This window comes from Eulemur rufifrons, chromosome 7 (assembly GCF_041146395.1).
Source record: "Eulemur rufifrons isolate Redbay chromosome 7, OSU_ERuf_1, whole genome shotgun sequence".
NCBI classification, from domain to species: Eukaryota; Metazoa; Chordata; class Mammalia; order Primates; family Lemuridae; genus Eulemur; species Eulemur rufifrons.
This window is the reverse complement of record NC_090989.1, coordinates 145,698,182-145,716,941: the sequence shown is the minus strand read 5'-3', so window position 1 is coordinate 145,716,941 and position 18,760 is coordinate 145,698,182. Positions and strand designations below refer to the sequence as shown.

Genomic DNA, 18,760 nt, shown 5'->3' with positions numbered 1-18,760 from the left:
GTACCTGGAAGGGCTGGGGAGTCGGGTCCGGGGAAAACCTTACTGAGTTTACTCATTTATTAAGCTTCCTGCAAGTCAGGCACTGTTCTAAATGCCATAGTAAAGATATATGTACACACACACACACACACACACACACACATATTCCTCACAGTAACCCTTTGAGGTATATGCAAGTATTATCACCATTTTATGACGAGGAACAGAAGGACTAAGAAACTTGCCAAGGTCACACAGCTAGTGTCACAGGTAGGATTCAAACTCAGGCAGTCTGGCTCCTAGTCATTCCTGAATCCTGTCTTTCCTGAAACTTCAGGTGAATCAGCTGCCAGCTCACTCTGAGCTCCTTCTTCCAGAGAAGGGAGATTATGCATGAATTTCTGACCAATCCCAACTCTGACAGAGTCCCATTTGGAGGGAGGGGCTGGCAGGGAAGATGCCCTGGAGACTGGCCAGCAGTGGCCTCCAGAGGGGGGCTGTAACATCTAGAAGACAGCCACCCTTCCTCTCTACCCTTTCCCCACGCACCTCTCTGCCTTCTGACAGATCAGTGGTTTAACCTCAGTGTATTTACTTATTCCCAGCCTCATTCCCGGAATGAGTTGAGGGAGCTTTTTTTAAAAAAAAAAAAAAAAAGTAGATACTCAGTGTCTCCACTATTAAAGTGAATTAGAACAGAGACAAGGCCTGAGGAATCTCTGAGCAGACAAAGCCGGTTAGGCCTCATAAGTGACCTTAACCTTCCTTGATTTGCAGACACGAGTGAAACTTAACATACGGTACTTCTTATAAATGCCTATATTAAAGAAAAACAAAACTTAAGCTCAACTAATCAGAAGCAGCCAACAAAAATAATTATATAACTAGAGACTTTCCAATGGGATAGACCAAATAAGGCAACAGTGTAACTATAACCAATCAAATATTTTCTTTACCTTACTTCTGTGTCCATCCTTAAAAACCTGCTCCTTGTGTTCCCTCAGTAGAGCTCCCGAACCACTTCTGGTTTGGAGCTGCCTGATTCATGAATCATTGTTTGAATAAACTCTTTAAAAATTTGATTGTGCCTTAGTTTACCTTTTTAACACTACCAAAGATACTTTGATAAATAATGCCTAGTTTACTGCCTTAACAGCCTCACGATTGATACCATGATGATGTGATAACTGTTAGATAATTACACACAAAGTGACCAACTTCTCCTGTCTTTATTAGAACTTTCCCAATTTTAAAACCAAAAGTCCCTTGTCTTGGGAAATTCCTCAGAAACAGACAACTGAAACAATTGATCACCCTCATTACTCAGGACTCAGGACATAAAGTCTACTTGCTAAAGGAAGACTAAAAATTTAGCTCTGAGCTTCCTAGCAGCCAAGGCAAAGAGGGAAACACCACATGTTATGAAATTTTTTGTGTCTGTTATAGCATCATCCAGTAGAACTTTCTGCAATGATGGAAATGTTCTGCACTATCCAATATAATAGTTGCTAGTCACATGTCTGTATGGGGCACTTAAAATGTGACTAGTGTAGCGAAGAAAGTGAATTTTTCATTTTATTCCATTTTAATGTATTAAAATTTAAATAACCCCATTTGGCTAGTGGCAACTGTATTGGAAAGCACAGCTATATTAGATGAAAACCAACCAGGTGCTCCAGAAGAACATCTTTCTTAATATTGAGGCCTGAGTAATTTCTCCTGTGAGTTGTCACATTTGAGGTGAATACAAAAGTGAATCCTCCCTAGGTGTTCTTCTTTTCTCGTATATACAGCATAATAGCAGGCACTTCTATAGTATATGCTATGTGCTGAGCACTCTCATGAACACTTTTCATACATTAATTCGTCCAATTCTCAAAACCACCCTGGAAGGAGGCACTTTCAGTATCCACAGGAAGAAAGCTCCTCCTGGGAGACCCCAAGAGGCCTATGGCTGCTCCTTCCCTGGCCTAAAAGGGTGGTACCTTGGTCTCCCTGCCCTTCCTAGGGAGGGCCAGAAGAAAAGAGGGAGGGAGACCAGGGAGAAGGGGTTCCCAAGTGTCGTCACCATGACAGCTGACACTGCAGGACTGACAATGACTCCATGGAAAATATGAGCAATGTCTGGCATCACCCCTTGGCACCGAGGGCATTGGGGCCATCAGAAGGAGGATCCTGTGGGCTAGGTAACAGAATGCACCTGCAAACCCACAGACGTGGAGTGCGGGCCAGGCCTCCCACATAGGACAAAATGCCTCTTTGGGGGTTACTGTGGATGGTCCCCTGAAGTCCCTCACCACACTGGTTTGAATGCTAGGGCTCTGGGCAGCAAACGAGGAAGCAGGTGTGACACCCCCCCCCCCCCCCCCCGCCAACTCCGTCTGTGACTGTGATACCGATGACTCCAGGGTCAGAAATAACCCCACAGTCAGCTCCCTGCGTGCCGCCCTTCCCCTCCTCTCCATTCCAGAAAGTCTGGGCCCTGAGTCACAGGGAAGAGTCCAAAAGCAAACAAGGACCCAGATAATCCGGTATGAAAACCACAGAACCATTCCATGGAATTCTGTGATAAATCGGGGACCTAGTGAAGAGCTGGGGCCTGGTCATTCTGATGCCTTTTCCCCAAATCCGGCTCCACTCGGCTGTGCTGACCTGTGCTGGGGGGCAGGAGGAGGAATGGAGAAGAAAGAGGGAAATCTTTAGTGCAGAAGGGAATGGAGGAAAAGGAGAGCTGGTGCTCACTCCCAGAGGAGCCCAGGCTAGAACAGAAGAGGAAGGGCTTGCCCTGTCCTCAGGGGCCCTCCAGTCTCCAGGCCTGGTGGGTACACGTCAGGAAGACTCAGAGGCCAGTTCGGAGAAGAGAGATGGGGGCCACAGGACGAGGGGGCAGGGCTGTCCAGGTGTCAGATGCCCCTTCTTATTCACTCCTTCAAAATAGTCTGGGACACCCCCACCCCACCCCACGGCTGAGTCAGTGACCCCAATCCTCAGATTGACTTTGGATGAATGAAGTTTCCTCCCCCATTTTCCCCTCCCCAGCCCAAAGGACATGTAACTGATTCCCCAGGATGGAAGAGTGACTTCCACAAGCCCTAAAAATAACCGAACCACTTAATACTCTGAACATAGCCTCGCTGCCCGCCCCCACCACGGCCCACCCCTTCGCCAGCAAGATAAAAAGGCAGCTGCTGGGGCTGGCAGGGGACAGAGACCCGGAGCCAGAGCAGCAAGAAGGTGTCTGCTGGAGCAAGCGGAACAGAACCAACTCCAGACAAGGAACTCGAGAGGGACGACAAACTCTTACGCTACACCTGCTACAGACCCCAAGTGCCCCATCAACCAAGAGGGACCCTCGGTGAGTAACCTGCCCCTCTGTCCTTCCACGGCAGGGCTGGCTCTCCAGGCTGGGATCCCCTCAGGGTGCTCCGGAATGGGCGTGTTAGGGGTGGCTCTGAGCGGTGGAAGGAAGCTGAGGGGTATGCATGGGTGTAGGTGAGTGGAAGAGTGTCTCATACAAGAATTCATGACAAAGGTAAAGAGAGTTAGTGTGAGCCCCATGGGAGCTCTCCGAGTGGCTGCCACAGGCCTAAGGCCAGCAGTAGGGACAGGCTCTTGCCAGCCTGGCATAATCCAGAAAGGCATTCAGGAGGTGGTCTGGAGCTGCGATTTTTAAAAATATAGATATGGAGCTCCTCAGGCTTCAGAGCTTCCTCCCGAGCGTCTGGAAGACAGAGGGACAGAGGGACAGAACAGAGGTGGGAGGGCATGGGGGGCAGGGCACAGTAAGTAGGCCCAAGTGTGCACTGCCAGCAGGCCCAAGCCCCGTGCCCAGCTGTCGTGGGTGAAAGTCTTGGCATATCTGGCCCCAAGGATACCTCCCAGGGCTGGCCTGAGCCCAGCGCCCATGGCATGGCCTAGAGTCAGGGGCGGGATACAGGCTCTGCCCCAGTCCCTCGTCTTGCCCGGTGGGAAAGCCCCAGGGCAGATATGGGGGGATCAGGGCAGGGAGACCAGATCTGAGTTTGCCCAGATGCAAAGACCTGTGGAGCCAGCTGGGCCAAGAAGGTGACCTGAGGCCAGCAGTGGGGTCATCCTGAGAGGCTGGCCCAGCTCTAGGAGGCCAAGCTCTGGGACGGTTCTTGGGGCTGACCTCACCCCAAGTCTGGTCCCAGTCCTGAGTCCTATCCCTACCCTGCCCTTCCCCCGGGAGTCTCAGGCCAGGCAAGGATGGCCACGGGAAGGCCAGGAGTCAGGAAGCCTGCTTCAGGCTTTGCTGCAGCCTTACTGAGCCTCCGTGGGCAGTTCCTTTCCCCTCTTTGGGCCTCAGTTTCCCCATCTAAACAATAAGGGGATTAGATTCAGTGACCTCTGAGGGTCTTCAGATCTGCTATCCCTGGATTCTGAGATAGTAAAGTCTGTGACCCTTGCAGGGATTCTGGAAATTCCTGGAGGTGGGGTTGGGCTGAAGTTGGTGGCCTGCCCATGCCATCTGCTCAGGCCACCCTGGTGGTGACAGGATGGAGTGGAGGTGGGGACAGGCATGGTTTGCCTTTGGCAGGGGATCCTCATTAGAGCTCAGAGATGAAAGGAAACCACCCAGAGCGTTTGATGAGACTCTGGCTGCAGGTTGCAGAGCTCACACTCCTCAGGGCCTCTGGTGTCTCTGGTGGACATGCCAGGGCGAGGGTGGGGTAAGCAGGTCTCATCCCCTCTCTTCCTTCTGAGGTAGCCATAAGGAGGAAGTCCTGACCCCAGCTGCGGCCAGTGTCCCTACATCCACCCACCCACAGGCCCCTTGGCCAGGAGAGGTGTCAAGGCTCCAGCACCCAGCTGGCCTGCAGGTCAGGGGCCTGACACCAGGGCAGGAGGCAGGACCAGGGAGCCCAGGGTAGCGAAGGAGACAAGGTGGGCTAAGGGCACCGAGGGTCCCCGCCAGCCAGCCTGAGCCTCCCTCGAAGCACAGAGCTGCTGTTGTGAGGCCAGGATCTCAGCTATTTTTAGCACCGAGTGTGGCTCAGAGCGCTGGGTCAGGGCAGCGAGAGGGGGGACATGTTTCTCATTCTTTCCCTACGGGCCCCTGGGTACTGTTAGCAACCTGTCACAAGCCAGATAAGACATACATTGAACAGAGACCAGAGATGGGCTTGAGGGGTCGGAGGCCACTGAGGGGCTGGGTGTGGGTACCCATGAGGCCTTCATGGTGGGTCTTAGCCTGAGGCCCTGCAGCCAGAGCTGTGCTCGCTTGCGCAGGATCAGAGAGAGGCTCCATAAACAAGGGGAAGGCTGTCTCTGCAGAAAGGCCCCTGGTCCCACTGCCCTCTCCTCCGTAGGTGTCACCCTCACATCCTCCGAGGGGTACCTGCTGGGGAATAGAGGGGCACCAAGGTCAATAAGAAAGCTTTCCACCTCCACCCTCTTATTTCTTGGGGGCCAGGCCCTAAATGGGGTCTAGGGACCCCCAAGCTGGCACTTCCTGCCACTCATTCACCAAGATCCAACTCTGGGCCTCAGTTTCCTCATCTTTAATTATAAAGGGTTGGGCTGAAAGACCTTTAAAATACCCCTAGCTCAGACCTTCTGAGTCTTGGAGTATAGCACAGAAAACCTTGACCTGGGATTCAGAATTTGGCTCTGCCTGACCACGAGATAGCAGGTGAGCAGTCTCCTTCCCCAAGTCTTGACTGCTTCTGCTTGGTGGGAGCCGCTGACCCCTGCAGAGCCCCCGGGCCTGGGAAAGGCTGGAGTGCTTTGAGAGCCAGGAGGTGAAGTCTGGGCAGGGCTCTGGGTCAAAGTGGCAAGCATGCCCTCTGCTGTCCTGCAAAGGGATCTCACCTCGAGGGAGATCACAGTCTCCACCTTAGGGCTGCACCTCTCCCCGGCTGGGACTCTGTAAGTCATGACTGCCCCAGGCCACCCCCCTGGGGGTCTACCAGGAAAAAACTGATTTTAACAGAGGAAGCCGAGGACGGGGCAAGTCCAGTTTGCCCACTGAAGGTTTGGGCAATCCTTTGTGGAGCTGGAGGAAAGAGCTTCATGACCAGCAGTGTCCAGCTTGCTCCCTAGCCACCCAGGTGACACTGGGGAGCAAGGGACCCACTGTGGTGGGTAGCTCCACATGCCCTAAGTTCAAGACTTGTTGCATGCCAACCATGCAGGTGGTTAGATGAGGCCCTGGCCAGGCCTACCTGGTGGGGTTTGGGGGGGTCTCTGAGCACAGTTATCCAGAGCTACTCTGCCCTTAGTTCCTGTTCCCTGCCATTTCTCCCAGCAACCAGCCCTCACTCCATCTCAAGCCCCCAACTCCATCCTCATCTCTTCCCCTTCTCCTCAAAAGGTGGCTGACGCCCAGACACAGGTGGCTCCCACACCAACTCTCCGGATGGCGACTGCAGAGGACCTGCCCCTCCCTCCACCCCCAGCCCTGGAAGATCAGCCGCTGCCGCCCCCCAAGGAGTCCTTCTCCAAGTTCCACCAGCAGCGGCAAGCCAGTGAGCTCCGCCGCCTCTACAGGCACATCCACCCTGAGCTCCGCAAGAATCTGGCTGAGGCCGTGGCTGAGGATCTGGCTGAGGTCCTGGGCTCTGAGGAGCCCACCGAGGGTGATGTCCAGTGTATGCGCTGGATCTTTGAGAACTGGCGACTGGACGCCATTGGAGATCACGAGAAGCCAGCTGCCAAGGAGCCGGTGTCAGGTGGCGACGTCCAGGGCACCTCCCGCAAGTTTGAGGAAGGCTCCTTTGCCAACAGCATAGATCAGGAGCCAGCTGGGCCCCAGCCATGCGGAGGGGATGTTCGGGCAGCCCGCCGGCTGTTTGAGACAAAGCCACTGGATGAGTTGACGGGGGAGGCCAAGGCACTGGAGGCTACTGTGAGGGAGCCTGCTGCCAGCGGGGATGTGCAGGGCACCAGGATGCTCTTTGAGACGCGGCCACTGGACCGCCTGGGCTCCCGCCCCTCCATCCAGGAGCAGAGCCCCTTGGAGCTGCGCTCAGAGATCCAGGAGCTGAAAGGTGATGTGAAGAAGACGGTGAAGCTGTTCCAAACGGAGCCACTGTGTGCCATCCAGGATGCACAGGGTGCCATCCATGAGGTCAAGGCCGCCTGCCGGGAGGAGATCCAAAGCAACGCAGTAAGATCCGGCCGCTGGCTCTTTGAGACCCGACCTCTGGATGCCATCAATCAGGACCCGAGCCAGGTGCGGGTGATCCGGGGGATCTCCCTGGAGGAGGGGGACCGGCCCGATGTCAGCGCAACTCGCTGGATCTTTGAGACACAGCCCCTGGATGCCATCAGGGAGATCTTGGTGGATGAGAAGGACTTCCAGCCATCCCCAGACCTTATCCCACCTGGTCCAGATGTTCAGCAGCAGCGGCATCTCTTTGAGACCCGAGCACTGGACACTCTAAAGGGGGAAGAGGAGGTTGGAACAGAGGCCCCACCCAAGGAGGAAGTGGTCCCTGGTGATGTTCGCTCTACCCTGTGGCTATTTGAGACAAAGCCCCTGGACGCTCTCAGAGACCAGGTCCAAGTGGGCCACCTGCAGCGGGTGGATCCCCAGGAGGATGCGGAGCTCACGCATGAGCGTCTATCCAGTGGCAGCTCCTCAGCACTGCCCCTCTCTCAGAGCACCCCCCAGAGGGATGGGCTGAAGGGAGACGTGAAGACTTTCAAGAATCTTTTTGAGACCCTTCCCTTGGACAGCATCGGGCAGGGTGAGCCCTCAGCCCATGGGAGGGTGAGCAGAGGAGAAGGAACTGATTGTGCTGGGCATTCCCAGAACATAGGGTCCCCAGTGTATGCTATGCAGGACAGCAAGGGCCACCTCCATGCTCTGACCTCTGTTAGCAGAGAGCAGGTAGTCGGAGGTGATGTGAAGGGTTACAGGTGGATGTTTGAGACACAGCCCCTAGACCGACTGGGCCGAAGCCTCAGTACCATAGATGTGGTGCGGGGCATCACCCGGCAGGAAGTGGTGGCAGGGGATGTTGGCACTGCTCGGTGGCTCTTTGAGACCCAGCCCCTGGAGGTGATCCACCAGCGGGAGCAACAGGAACGACAGGAAGAAGAGAAGAAGAGTCAGGGGGGCTCCCAGCCTGAGGCGCCCCCAAAGGGTGATGTGCAGACCATCCGGTGGTTGTTCGAGACATGCCCAATGAGTGAGTTGGCTGAAAAGCAGGGGTCAGGGCTCGCAGATCCCACAACCAAGGCTGAGGCACAGTCCTGCACCTGGATGTTCAAGCCCCAAGCCCTGGACAGGCCAGAGGGCTCCAGGGAGCAGCACCTGCAGGTTAGCCAGGTCCGGGCTGGGGAAAGACAGACAGACAGACATGTCTTTGAGATTGAGCCTCTTCAGGCCTCAGGCCAGCCCTGCGGAAGAGGGCCTGTGCGGTACTGCAGCCGGGTGGAGATCCCATCAGGGCAGGTGTCTCGTCAGAAGGAGGTTTTCCAGGCCCTGGAGGCAGGCAAGAGAGAAGAGCAGGGGTCCCGAGTAAGCCCTGGGCCCATCCCTGCAGGTTCTGTGCACAAGTTCACCTGGCTCTTTGAGAATTGCCCCATGGGCTCCCTGGCAGCTGAGAGCGTCCGAGGTGGCAACCTCCAGGAAGAGCAGCCTGTGAGCTCCCCAGGCAAGGGGGCGCCACAGAGGCAGGAGACTGCGGCTGAGGAGACGCTGCGGACTCTGCACACCACACCTGGCATCCTGCACCATGGAGGCATCCTCATGGAGGCCCGAGGGCCGGGAGAGCTCTGCCTTGCCAAGTACGTGCTCCCAGACGCAGGGCAAGGGCGCCCCTACATACAGAAGGAGGAGCTGGTGTCTGGAGAACTTCCCAGGATTGTCCGCCAAGTGCTGCACCGGCCAGACGTGGACCAGCAGGGGCTGCTGGTGCAGGAGGACCCAACTGGCCGGCTCCAGCTCAAGCCGCTGAGGCTGCCAGTGCCGGGTAGCAGTGGGGGTATCGAAGACATGGATCCCGAGCTCCAGCAGCTGCTGGCTTGTGGCCTTGGGGCCTCCGTGGCAAGGACAGGGCTGGTGATGCAGGAGACAGAGCAGGGCCTGGTCGCATTGACCGCCTACTCCTTACAGCCCCGGCTAACTAGCAGGGCTCCAGAGAGGAGCAGTGTGCAGCTGCTGGCCAGCTGCATAGACAAGGGAGACCTGAGTGGCCTGCAAAGTCTGCGGTGGGAGCCACCAGCTAACCCAAGTCCAGTGCCAGCCAGCGAGGGGGCCCAGGGGCTGCCCCCAACTGAGAGCATCATCCATGTTCCACCACTGGACCCCAGCATGGGGATGGGGCATCCGAGAGGCCCAGGGGTCATTGGAAAGGCAGTGTCTCTGGCTGGGAAAGCTGCAGCCCCAGCCCAACAGCAGGACGCAGAAAAGCAGGAAGACAGCCACACTGGGCAGAAAGGAATGGCAGCCTTGCGAAAGTCAGAAGGAGCCACAGCTACCCCTCCAGGACCTGGGGCCCCAGACCTCCTGGATGCCATGCAGAGTCTGCGGATGGCAACAGCTGAGGCCCAAAACCTGCACCAGCAAGTTCTGAACAAGCACAAGCAGGGCTCCACCCCTGCAGCCACTTCCACGCCCAGCCAGGATGGTCTTCGAATTCCGGCTAAGGCCACTGGGGCTACCCAGAGCAACACCAGGCCTGTGGGTGGAGGTGACCCCAGGATCCCAACAGCCCCCAGAAAGGTCAGTGGGGAAGAAAAAGCACTACCCAGGGGGCTGTCTGGGGGGTGGGTAACAATTCAGGACGGCATCTACACTGCTCACCCTGTGAGGACCTTTGATCCACGTGGGGGTGTCCAGCCTTCTGAAAGAAAACCCCAGCCCAGGGGCAGGGAGACCGCCCTCTCGGCCCAGACTCCCAGCCCACTCCAGGGAGGCCCAGGTCAGAGTACTGGGCCAGGGCGGGAGGAGCCTGGGGACCACACACAAAGGGCTGGGGAGCCTCCAGGGAAGGTGATGGCAGAAGTCTGTCCAGGGGGCCTCCAAGCTGCAGAGACCACTCTGAAGACTGCCCATCTATCGCACCACACTCTGGCCTCTGGGCCCCATGCTGCAGGTGCCAGCCTGCACTCCCATAATGCCTCTGTTCCTCCCCCTCCTGATCTCCCAGCTGCTGTGACGGGACCTGACTTCCCAGCCCGAGCCTGCCACGATGAGGACTCCATCCAGCAGGCCTCCGAGCCCCTGCAGAACTCCCTTCACTCCCACAGCAGCCCTGCTGGCCAGAGAACCCCTGGGGAGTCACAAACAAAGACTGCAAAACTGGAGTCCACCATGCCCCCAAGAAAAAAGCCCCAGCTGCCCCCCAAACCTGCACATCTAACCCAGATCCACCCTCCTCAGAGGCTGCCCAAGCCCTCAGCTCTATCTCCCAGCGTTTCCTCGGAGAGTGGGCAAGGAGAACATAAACGAGGTAAGACGGATGCAGCCATTCCTCAGCCAGCCAAGGTTCCCACCGCTACAGACCGGGGCCACATACCTCAGACTGGATGCCCCAGTGGACAGAGCCAGCTCAGCCCCCAACAGGGCCTCAGCACTGTGACCCCCAGGCCCATCAACAGTCAGGCTGCGGACAGCAGTGCCCAGAGCTCTGAGCCCCCCAAGTTCCACGCTCTCAAAGGCAACCCCACCTCACCACAGTGGGGGCCCAGCCCCCCAGGAGAGCAGCCCATGGAAGCTTCCAAGCAGGGGTCCCCTGAGAGCCCTGAGGTTCTACAGGGAAGCCGGGAAGAGCTCCAGGGCCTCCTAAGCCAGGTTCAAGCCCTGGAGAAGGAAGCTGCAAGCAGTGTGGATGTGCGGGCCCTGCGGAGGCTCTTTGAGACTGTGCCCCAACTGGGAGGGGTTGCCCCTCAGGCTCCTGCTGCCCCCCAAAAGCCCGAGGCCTCAGTGGAGCAGGCCTTTGGGGAGCTGACACGGGTCAGCGCAGAGGTTGCCCAGCTGAAAGAGCAGACCCTGGCCAGGCTGCTGGACATTGAAGAGGCTGTGCACAAGGCCCTCAGCTCCATGTCTAGCCTGCAACCTGAGGCTAATGCCAGAGGCCATTCCCAGGGACCCCCAAAGGATCACAGTACCCACAAGGTCAGTGTCACAGTCAGCAGTAGTGCCAGGCCCAGTTGCTCAGGTCAGGAGGCCAGAGGTCAAAGTACAGTCAAGAGCCAAGCCAAGGCTGGATGCCACACTGAGGTCCAGAGTCAAGCCAAGGCCAGAAATCTCACAGAGGTCAGAGGTCAAGCAGCCTCAACTGCTCCTCCCACCAGGAGCCCGGAGACATCAAGAGAAGATTTGGGCCTCCCTCGAGTCTTGCCTTCCAATAGAGATTCCCCCTCCTCCCCAACATTCATCTCTATCCACTCAGCCTCAAGGAAGCTTCCAGAAGCTTCTAGCCCTACGGCCAACCCCAATGTCTCAGTGAAAAGTACACACCTGGCTCAGGACATGGACCAGGCCCTGCTCCACCAGAAAGGCGTTGAGACCAAGGCTGGGAAGAAGGAGGTCTCCCAGTGCTGTGGACAGCCCGAGCCTGCCCCTGCTTTAGCTAGCCCCCTGCCCAAAGGGCGGCAAAAGAGTGTTTTGGAGCTGCAGACTGGGCCAGGTGGCTCCCAGCACTATGGAGCCACAAGAACCGTGACCGAGCAGTATGAGGAGGTGGACCAGTTCGGGAACACAGTCCTCATGTCCTCCACCACAGTCACTGAGCAGGCAGATCCACCCAGGGGCCCGGGCCCCCACCTCGAGTTCCACACCTCCCCCTTGCTGAGGCAGTTCCTGCACAGCCCAGCTGGGTTCAGCAGTGGCCTGGCAGAAGCTGAGATGGCACAGGTGCCCTGCAGCCACTCCCAGCCAGCTATCCAGTGAGCCCCTCCACCTCCCACCACAGCCTCCCACCCATCATTGGGGTGCCTCCCTTTACAGCCCCAGGACTGAGGTGGGTGCCTACCTCCTGCAAACGTAAGGCAAGGACCAAGAAGAAAAGGCATCTTCAGAGAACTGTTATGGGACATTCCCCTTTTGTTGGTTCCATCAATAGGCCCAGTTCTTCCAAAAGGGGGAAGAAAGGCCAGGAAGAGGCCCACCAAGTAGCACTGGCATGCAGGTGGGATGGGGGTTCCCATCATCTGGTGGAAGATGTAATGTTCACAGACACATACATGCTCCTCACATAGGCCTGGCCCACGCATGGACACGTGTGAATCTTCACACCACTGCCTGAGTTGAGACGCCCCCTCCCCATCTTCCTCAACCCTCAGCCTTTATTTCTTTTATTAGTTTGAATGTTCTCAGCCATCTGCTCCTTAATCCTTAGAGAGGAATAGGCCCAACTGGACACAGCACTGGTCTCTATTTGGGACTGGTCTGAGGGCTCCAGAAGGGCCTGGCTGCCAGCCTCCTCACCACCATCTCCACCATTCAGCTGGTCATCCTGGTGGCCCGAAGGTCACACACACAGCGGCACCAATCAGCCATGCCCAGAGAAGCCAAATGCACTACCTCTCTGTGCCCCCACCCCACTGCCCTCCACTGTGCACCCCAAATGGGAAGGACACAGTCCGAATAAACTCAAGTTTTATGCTCTACTCTGTGTGTGTCTGAGTGCGTGTACATCTGTTCCAAAGCATGTGTTCCCACTGTGGGGGGGAAAACAGCCACAACCTCCAGGCGCCTCATTTTCCTAGCAACAGCAGTGTTGGAAAGCTCTGAAAAGCCACCCCTTCTCCACCATCCTGGCTGGGAACCAGAAAGGCGCTGCCCACTCCCTTATACTCCTTGTCCCCACCCTCCTCCTTCTCTCACACACACACACACACACACACACACGCCCCACTGCTCCCTCCACCTCTGGTCTCCCCTCCTGGATGTTCTTGAACATCATCCTTGGGGGTAGCAGGTTCTTGAAATCCTGCCCCAGAGTGGGAAAGCAGCCCAACCAGGCCTGGGAAGGCAAGAGGACCTCATGCCGGGAGAATTCTGGTGCCCAAGATGGCTGGGCCACTTCTCCCTGTTCAGGCCAGGTACTGTGTGCCAAGCAGGGGTTCCAGGGCAGGGAAGTGCATGGATCCTGGACTAGAAAGCCAGAATGATTTGGTGAAGGGCCCTTTTCACTCTGTCTCTCAAAAAGCATTGGGCACCTTCTGTGTGCCAGGCCTATTCTAGGCAGTAGGGACACAGAGGTGAGATCCAATGGGGTCCTGCTCTCAGGGAACTGACTTTTTAGAATGAGGAAACAGAGAAGCAATAAATAAACAAGAAAAATCAGATCAGGAATAGGGTGATGCCCCTGACTAGGCCACTCTCTCACTCTGGGGTAGGAGTCTTAAAACATAATAATGTCACAATGACAGGTGATTGCCTTAGAGAGAGTGGCCAAGGCAGATCTCTCAAAGGAAAAACATCTCATTTGAGATCTGAATGACAAAGAGCCAGCTATGTGAAAATCAAAAGGAAAAACATGCTGGCAAAGGGAACAGCACTTGCAAAGACCCAGGAGTGTAACAAGTTTGGTTCCTGGGTTTCCCAGATACCCAGGCTTTAGCAACTAGGTTTACCCCCAGCAAGTTTATGTGGGAACTTGTCCACACTTTGCTTCAGGTGAACAGCAGGCTCCTATCCTACCCCCAGCCCAGGACTCAACCCTCTATACCTTTACAGGCCTCTCATTTCCTGCAGCCCATATAGGTGGGTTAGCCTGAGACAACATCACTCTAATCTGGAAGGACCTCGTATCTTGTAGAAGACTGTGGTGAGTGGAGAACAGTCAAGTACCAGATCTGCTGGGTGTGGTGGCTCACACCTGTAAACCTAGCACTTTGGGAGGCCGAGGCAGGAGGATCACTTGAGCCCAGGAGTTTGAGACAATCTAGCTAGACCCTGTCACTACAAAAAATAAAAAATTAGCCAGGTGTAGTGCCAAGTGCCTGTAGTCCTAACTACTCAGGAGGCTGAGGTGGGAGAATCACTTGAACCCAGCAGATTGAGGTTGTAGCGAGCTATGATGATGCCACTGTACTCTAGCCCAGGCAACAGTAAGACCCCATCTCAAAAAAAAAAAAAAAAAAAAGAAAGAAAGAAAGATCTGCCTACCTGGGTCTGGTACTCCCATATTGCTGAGCCCCTCACCACAGGTCCTTCTCCTCTGCCCTCCACAGGATCTCACGTGATCACAGGACCCAGCAGCTTATAGCATGACTATTCTCCTCTAAGTTCTCATCTGTAAAGTGTGCATGATTATAGTGCTCCCTATTGTGAAGATTATTATGTGTGAAGTGTTTGAACCTATGCCTGGCATTTGGAACTCAAAGGCATTTGCTTTTTGTATTATTGTAATTATTTTTTAAATATATCTTCTTTCTCATCAGGGGGTGGGAGGGTGATCCCCGTCTTGTTCATTACGTTATCTCTAGTGCTCTTACCACAAGTGCCTAGAAGGCATAAATGTCAAATAAATGAGTGCACAAATGAATGAAATGATTGAGTAAATCTCCCAATCCATCTAACACGTATTGAGCACCTCCTTCCTGCCAGGTTCTGCTCACGGTGCTGAACAAGAGATGAACAAGGCAGAATTTGTCCGTGATCTTATGGAACTTAGGTTTAAACAGGGAAAATAATATAAGCAGATAAGATAATTCCAGAAGGGAGAAATACTGTGGAGGAAACAAAAAACAAGGTCAGTCCACTAGGGGAGAGCTGACAGTTAACTCCAGCTTGGGTGCTCTGGGAAGGCTTCTCTACCCAGGTGACCTGAATGACAGAGGACCCAGTCTGATTGGTTGGAGGCGGCGGCCTAGGGGGCAGAGTGGGGAGGTAGGTGGGTAGGCGGCAAGCGAGACGGCAGCAGCAGGCACCAAGAAGAGCGGCGGCCACTCGGTGAAGCCGGGCCCAGTCCCCTGCACACCTGCCCGGACACGTGCGGCCGAGGCCGAGGCTCCGCCTCTCCCCCAGCAGGGGGCGGGGTGAGAGCCGGCCCGGCCAGAGGCGGAGCGCGCCGCGCCCAGGCCCCGCCCCCCCCGGAGCCTGTGGGCGTGTTTCCACCGGCCGTCGCCAAGGTTACGAGGAGACCAAGGGGCCGCCAAGTTCGGAACAGTTGGGCGGCGGCGGCGGTTGCTGGGAAACGCCCGGCAGGCTCGCAGCCAGGGCCTGGCTCTGCACTGCAGACGCCCGACGCCAGAACGCGCCGTCCTGGCCAGCTCTTGCTCGGAACCTCCCTCCCGGATTCCAGACGGATGCCGGGTTCCGGTCCTCACCCACGTCTCGGCCTCGCCCGGGACCGACTTGCCGGGCAGGGCGCCTCCTCCCTCTTTGGTACTCTCCGCTACTGCCTTTGTGTCCGAAATTTGTCCACCAGTCCCATCTTCACCGCCATTCCCCGCCTCAGGCAACCATTCAAACCCTCTTTCCTGGGGCATGAGGCACTGCCATAGCCTCCTCTCTTTGCCCTGTCTATCCTTACCGTCTGTCCTCCATCGGGCAGCCAGAACTCTTTTTTTTTTTTTTTTTTTTTGAGACAGAGTATCACCTTGTCCCCCACGCTACCGTGCAGTGACGTCATCATAGTTGACTACAACCTCAAATTCCTGGGCTAAAGTGATCCTTCTGCTTCAGGCTCCTGAGTAGCTGGGACTACAGGGACACACCACCACGCCCAGCTAATTTCTCTATTTTTTGTAGAGAAGGGGATCTCACTATGTTGCTCAGTCTGGTCTCGAACTCTTGACCTCAAGAGATGCTCCCGCCTCAGCCTCCCAAATTTGGAACCCCCCCTCATTACAGGCCTGAGCCACCACATCCAGCCTAGCCAGAGCTCTTATCAAGAGTTTACCAGATCAAGTCACTCCTGTATAATACCCTCCATCAGCTTCCCAGCTCTCTCAGTCTGAAATTTAAATTCCTCTCGGTGACCAGTAAGAACAGAATGCCTTGCCTCTCTGCCTTCCTCTCCAACTTCGGTGTTCCCACTCTCGCCTCACCCACAGCCCTCTAGTCACACTGGCTTTCTTGCTCTTCACAGAAGTTACCAAGGTAATTCCTGCCTCAGGGCCTTTGTATTTGCTGTACCCTCTTCCTGGAAGTCTCTTCTCCCAGATCTTTAGTGGTTCAGCTCCTTCTCATTCAAGTCTCATTTCAAATGTCTCTCCAGAAAGGCCTTTCCTGATCCATCCCCATTGAAAGAGACCTTTCTCCAAGCTTTCATGTGCTTTTATGTTTTCCCTAGGACCTATCACAATATATTCTCTTGCTCACTTATTTGCTTGTTTGTTGTTAGTGTTCTAGATATTACTCCTGCATGGCAAACCACCCCAAAATTAGTGGTTTAAACAACAACCATTTTATGATGCTCATAAATTCTGTGGGTCAGGATTTTGGACAGAACCCAGTGGGGATGGCTTGTCTCTGTGCTATAATGTCTGGGACCACAGCTGGGATGTCAGCCAGAACATACATATATGGCCTCTCCCTGTAACCTGGTAGACTACCTCACAGCATGGTAGTCTCAGGGTAGTTGGACTTTGTGGCTTAGGGCTCCAAAGACATGTGTCCCAACTAACAAGGCAGAAGCTGCACCACCTTTTATGACCTAACCTCAGAAGCCATGAAAAATCATATCTGCTGCAATCTGTTGGTTACAAGTGAGTCATAAGTCTGCCCAGATTGAAAGGAAGGGGTATCAGACATCACCTTTTGGAGCGGAAGAGGCAAAATTCTAGAAGAACATGCATCCACCTTTGAAGAGTGACATCTCCACAGTCAGTCTTCCCCCACTGAAATATCATCTCCATGAAGAACCATTTCTCATTTGTTTTTTGTTGCATGCCCAGTGTCTGGAATGGTGCCAAAGCACATAGTAGTTGTTCAATTCATGTTTTAGAGTGAATAAATGATTATCTTTCAAGGAGTCATTCAAGCCCAGCTCTTCTCCTGGTAAGCATATTTCCTGCCCCAGCCCTTGATTTTGGCCTGGTCTTTTCTGAGACAGTTTTCTACTGTAAGGGGTGTTGAAAACTCAATATGCTTTTTGCCATTCTAAAGTCTGGGTATGCCCAGGTGAGGTGATTTTGTCCTCTAGGCCATGGGGAGCAAGAAGGTGGTGCAATGGGGATGGAGCTTTCGGGAGGCACCTTGGGCAGCAGGGGTGGGGGTTAGAATGCATGAGAAGCAGTTGCAGAGATCTGGGCAAGAGGTGGCCCTGACAGCTGCCCACAAGCCTAAGTTACTTAAGGTCTCCCTGTTTTGTTATTTGTGAAAGACCTCCCACTTGATCTTCCCAAAGTCCTGGAGTGCATACAGGTTCTCCAACTGTCTTCCCCTTTTCCAAGAGCATCTGCCATTCACACAAGCCAGAGAAGACAGCCCGGCCTCCCTGCACTGCCCCCTCACATCAGTCAGCTGCCACGTTCTGCTTCAGCTTCCCAAATCTCTCTTCCCCTCCCCTCCCCTCCGTCTCTACTGTTGCTCCCTGAGCTCCAATGTTAGACTATACTGTGGCAACAGCCTGTTCACTGTTCTCCCCACCACCAGTGCTACCCCCAAACTGTCGTTCCTCCAGTCCAGCCCTGCAGCAGCACCTCACCACCTCCATCTTAAAATCCACGCCCCTTAGGTCATTCAGGGGCCTTCCTGTGCAGCTGCTACTGTGTTTATTGCCTCCCCCATATGAATCGTATGTTCTAGGTCCTTTCGTGTTCTGTCCAGGCTGTGTCACACCACCCTGGTTTCACCCAGGGCCAACTTACCCATTAGGCACAGTAGACACAGGGCCTAGGGCCTACTATGCTTTTAGGGGCCCATGAAAATGTTTTAACTTATTTTACAATCAGAAAGGGGAGGAACCTTCAGGTTGAAGAAAATGTTTTAACATGTAACATGAACATATTTGTCTTTATACCACCACAGTCGTAAAAAATACTTTTAAATATTTTTTATGGGGAAGGAGCCATGAAGGCAAAAATGCCTAGGGCCCACAAAGTATAATGGCGCCCCAGTTTTGCTTATGCTGTGCCTCCCACCACCATCTTCCATCCTGCCATTTCTGGAAAGCTTGGTCTTGAAGACTCAGCTCTGAGGTAACTTTGAGGAAACAAAAGCCATCGGGAGCGTCCTTCTTTGGCCCCTGTCCCTTCCTCTTTAATTCTCCCCGCCCCCACCTTATGCAGTCTTGCAGTTTGGAAAACCCGGGTTGTAAGTCTTTGGTTTTGTGCGCATCCACCCCACTAGGCTGTTGGTACCTCCAAGTCAGTACCAAGTTGTCTCCACCTTGGTACCTGCTCCCACCTGTGGCAGAACTTCCCCGTTAGATGCCCGGCTAACTTGAGAAGAAAACTAGCAGAGGCTCGGCCTGGGCGCCCTCAGCAGCCTCCCCTTGATCCCAAACCAGGAGTGATGGGGCTGGGGTCTGCGCCCCCGGCCCCCTGCGGGTGCCTCGCCGGGTGAGCGGGCGGGGGCCTGCTAGCCGAGGGGGCGGGTACTTGGTCTCGCGGGCTGCGGCCCGGCCACAGGCCCTCCCAGCTCCACCCGACTTAATCGGAAGAAGGAAGCTGGCCCTGCGGGCTTCTCTCTCTCCTTCCCCAAGGCTCCGCCCCTCCTCCATCCCCCCTCTGCTGTTAAGTTTTCTTACGAAAAAGTGCTGCTGAGAATTCCCAGAAGGTCCCGGATGTGAAGTCACCGGCGTGAGGTCACTGAGTCTGGTTCCAGGAATCAGAAGCTTGTGGGGGAGAAAGGAAAACGCAGAAAACCAGGGAGCAGCGAGTGAAGCCGTGGGCGCTGTCGGGGGCGGGG

At 55.0% G+C, this 18,760-nt stretch overlaps 1 protein-coding gene across 1 annotated transcript; it reads left to right on the top strand.

Annotated features, from left to right (window-relative positions):
- The first annotated feature begins 3,183 nt into the window (after positions 1 to 3,183).
- Positions 3,184 to 12,564, top strand: XIRP1 (xin actin binding repeat containing 1). The gene is made up of 2 exons (XM_069473470.1): positions 3,184 to 3,334; positions 6,248 to 12,564. Exon 2 carries the CDS (start codon positions 6,359 to 6,361, stop codon positions 11,843 to 11,845), a length of 5,487 nt encoding a protein of 1,828 aa, XP_069329571.1. The 5' UTR covers positions 3,184 to 3,334; positions 6,248 to 6,358; the 3' UTR covers positions 11,846 to 12,564.
- Positions 12,565 to 18,760: the final 6,196 nt, after the last annotated feature.

Bases quoted from the DNA above. Each gene is read 5' to 3' on its own strand.
- XIRP1 (XM_069473470.1), top strand. From the start codon at position 6,359: ATGGCGACTGCAGAGGACCTGCCCCTCCCTCCACCCCCAGCCCTGGAA.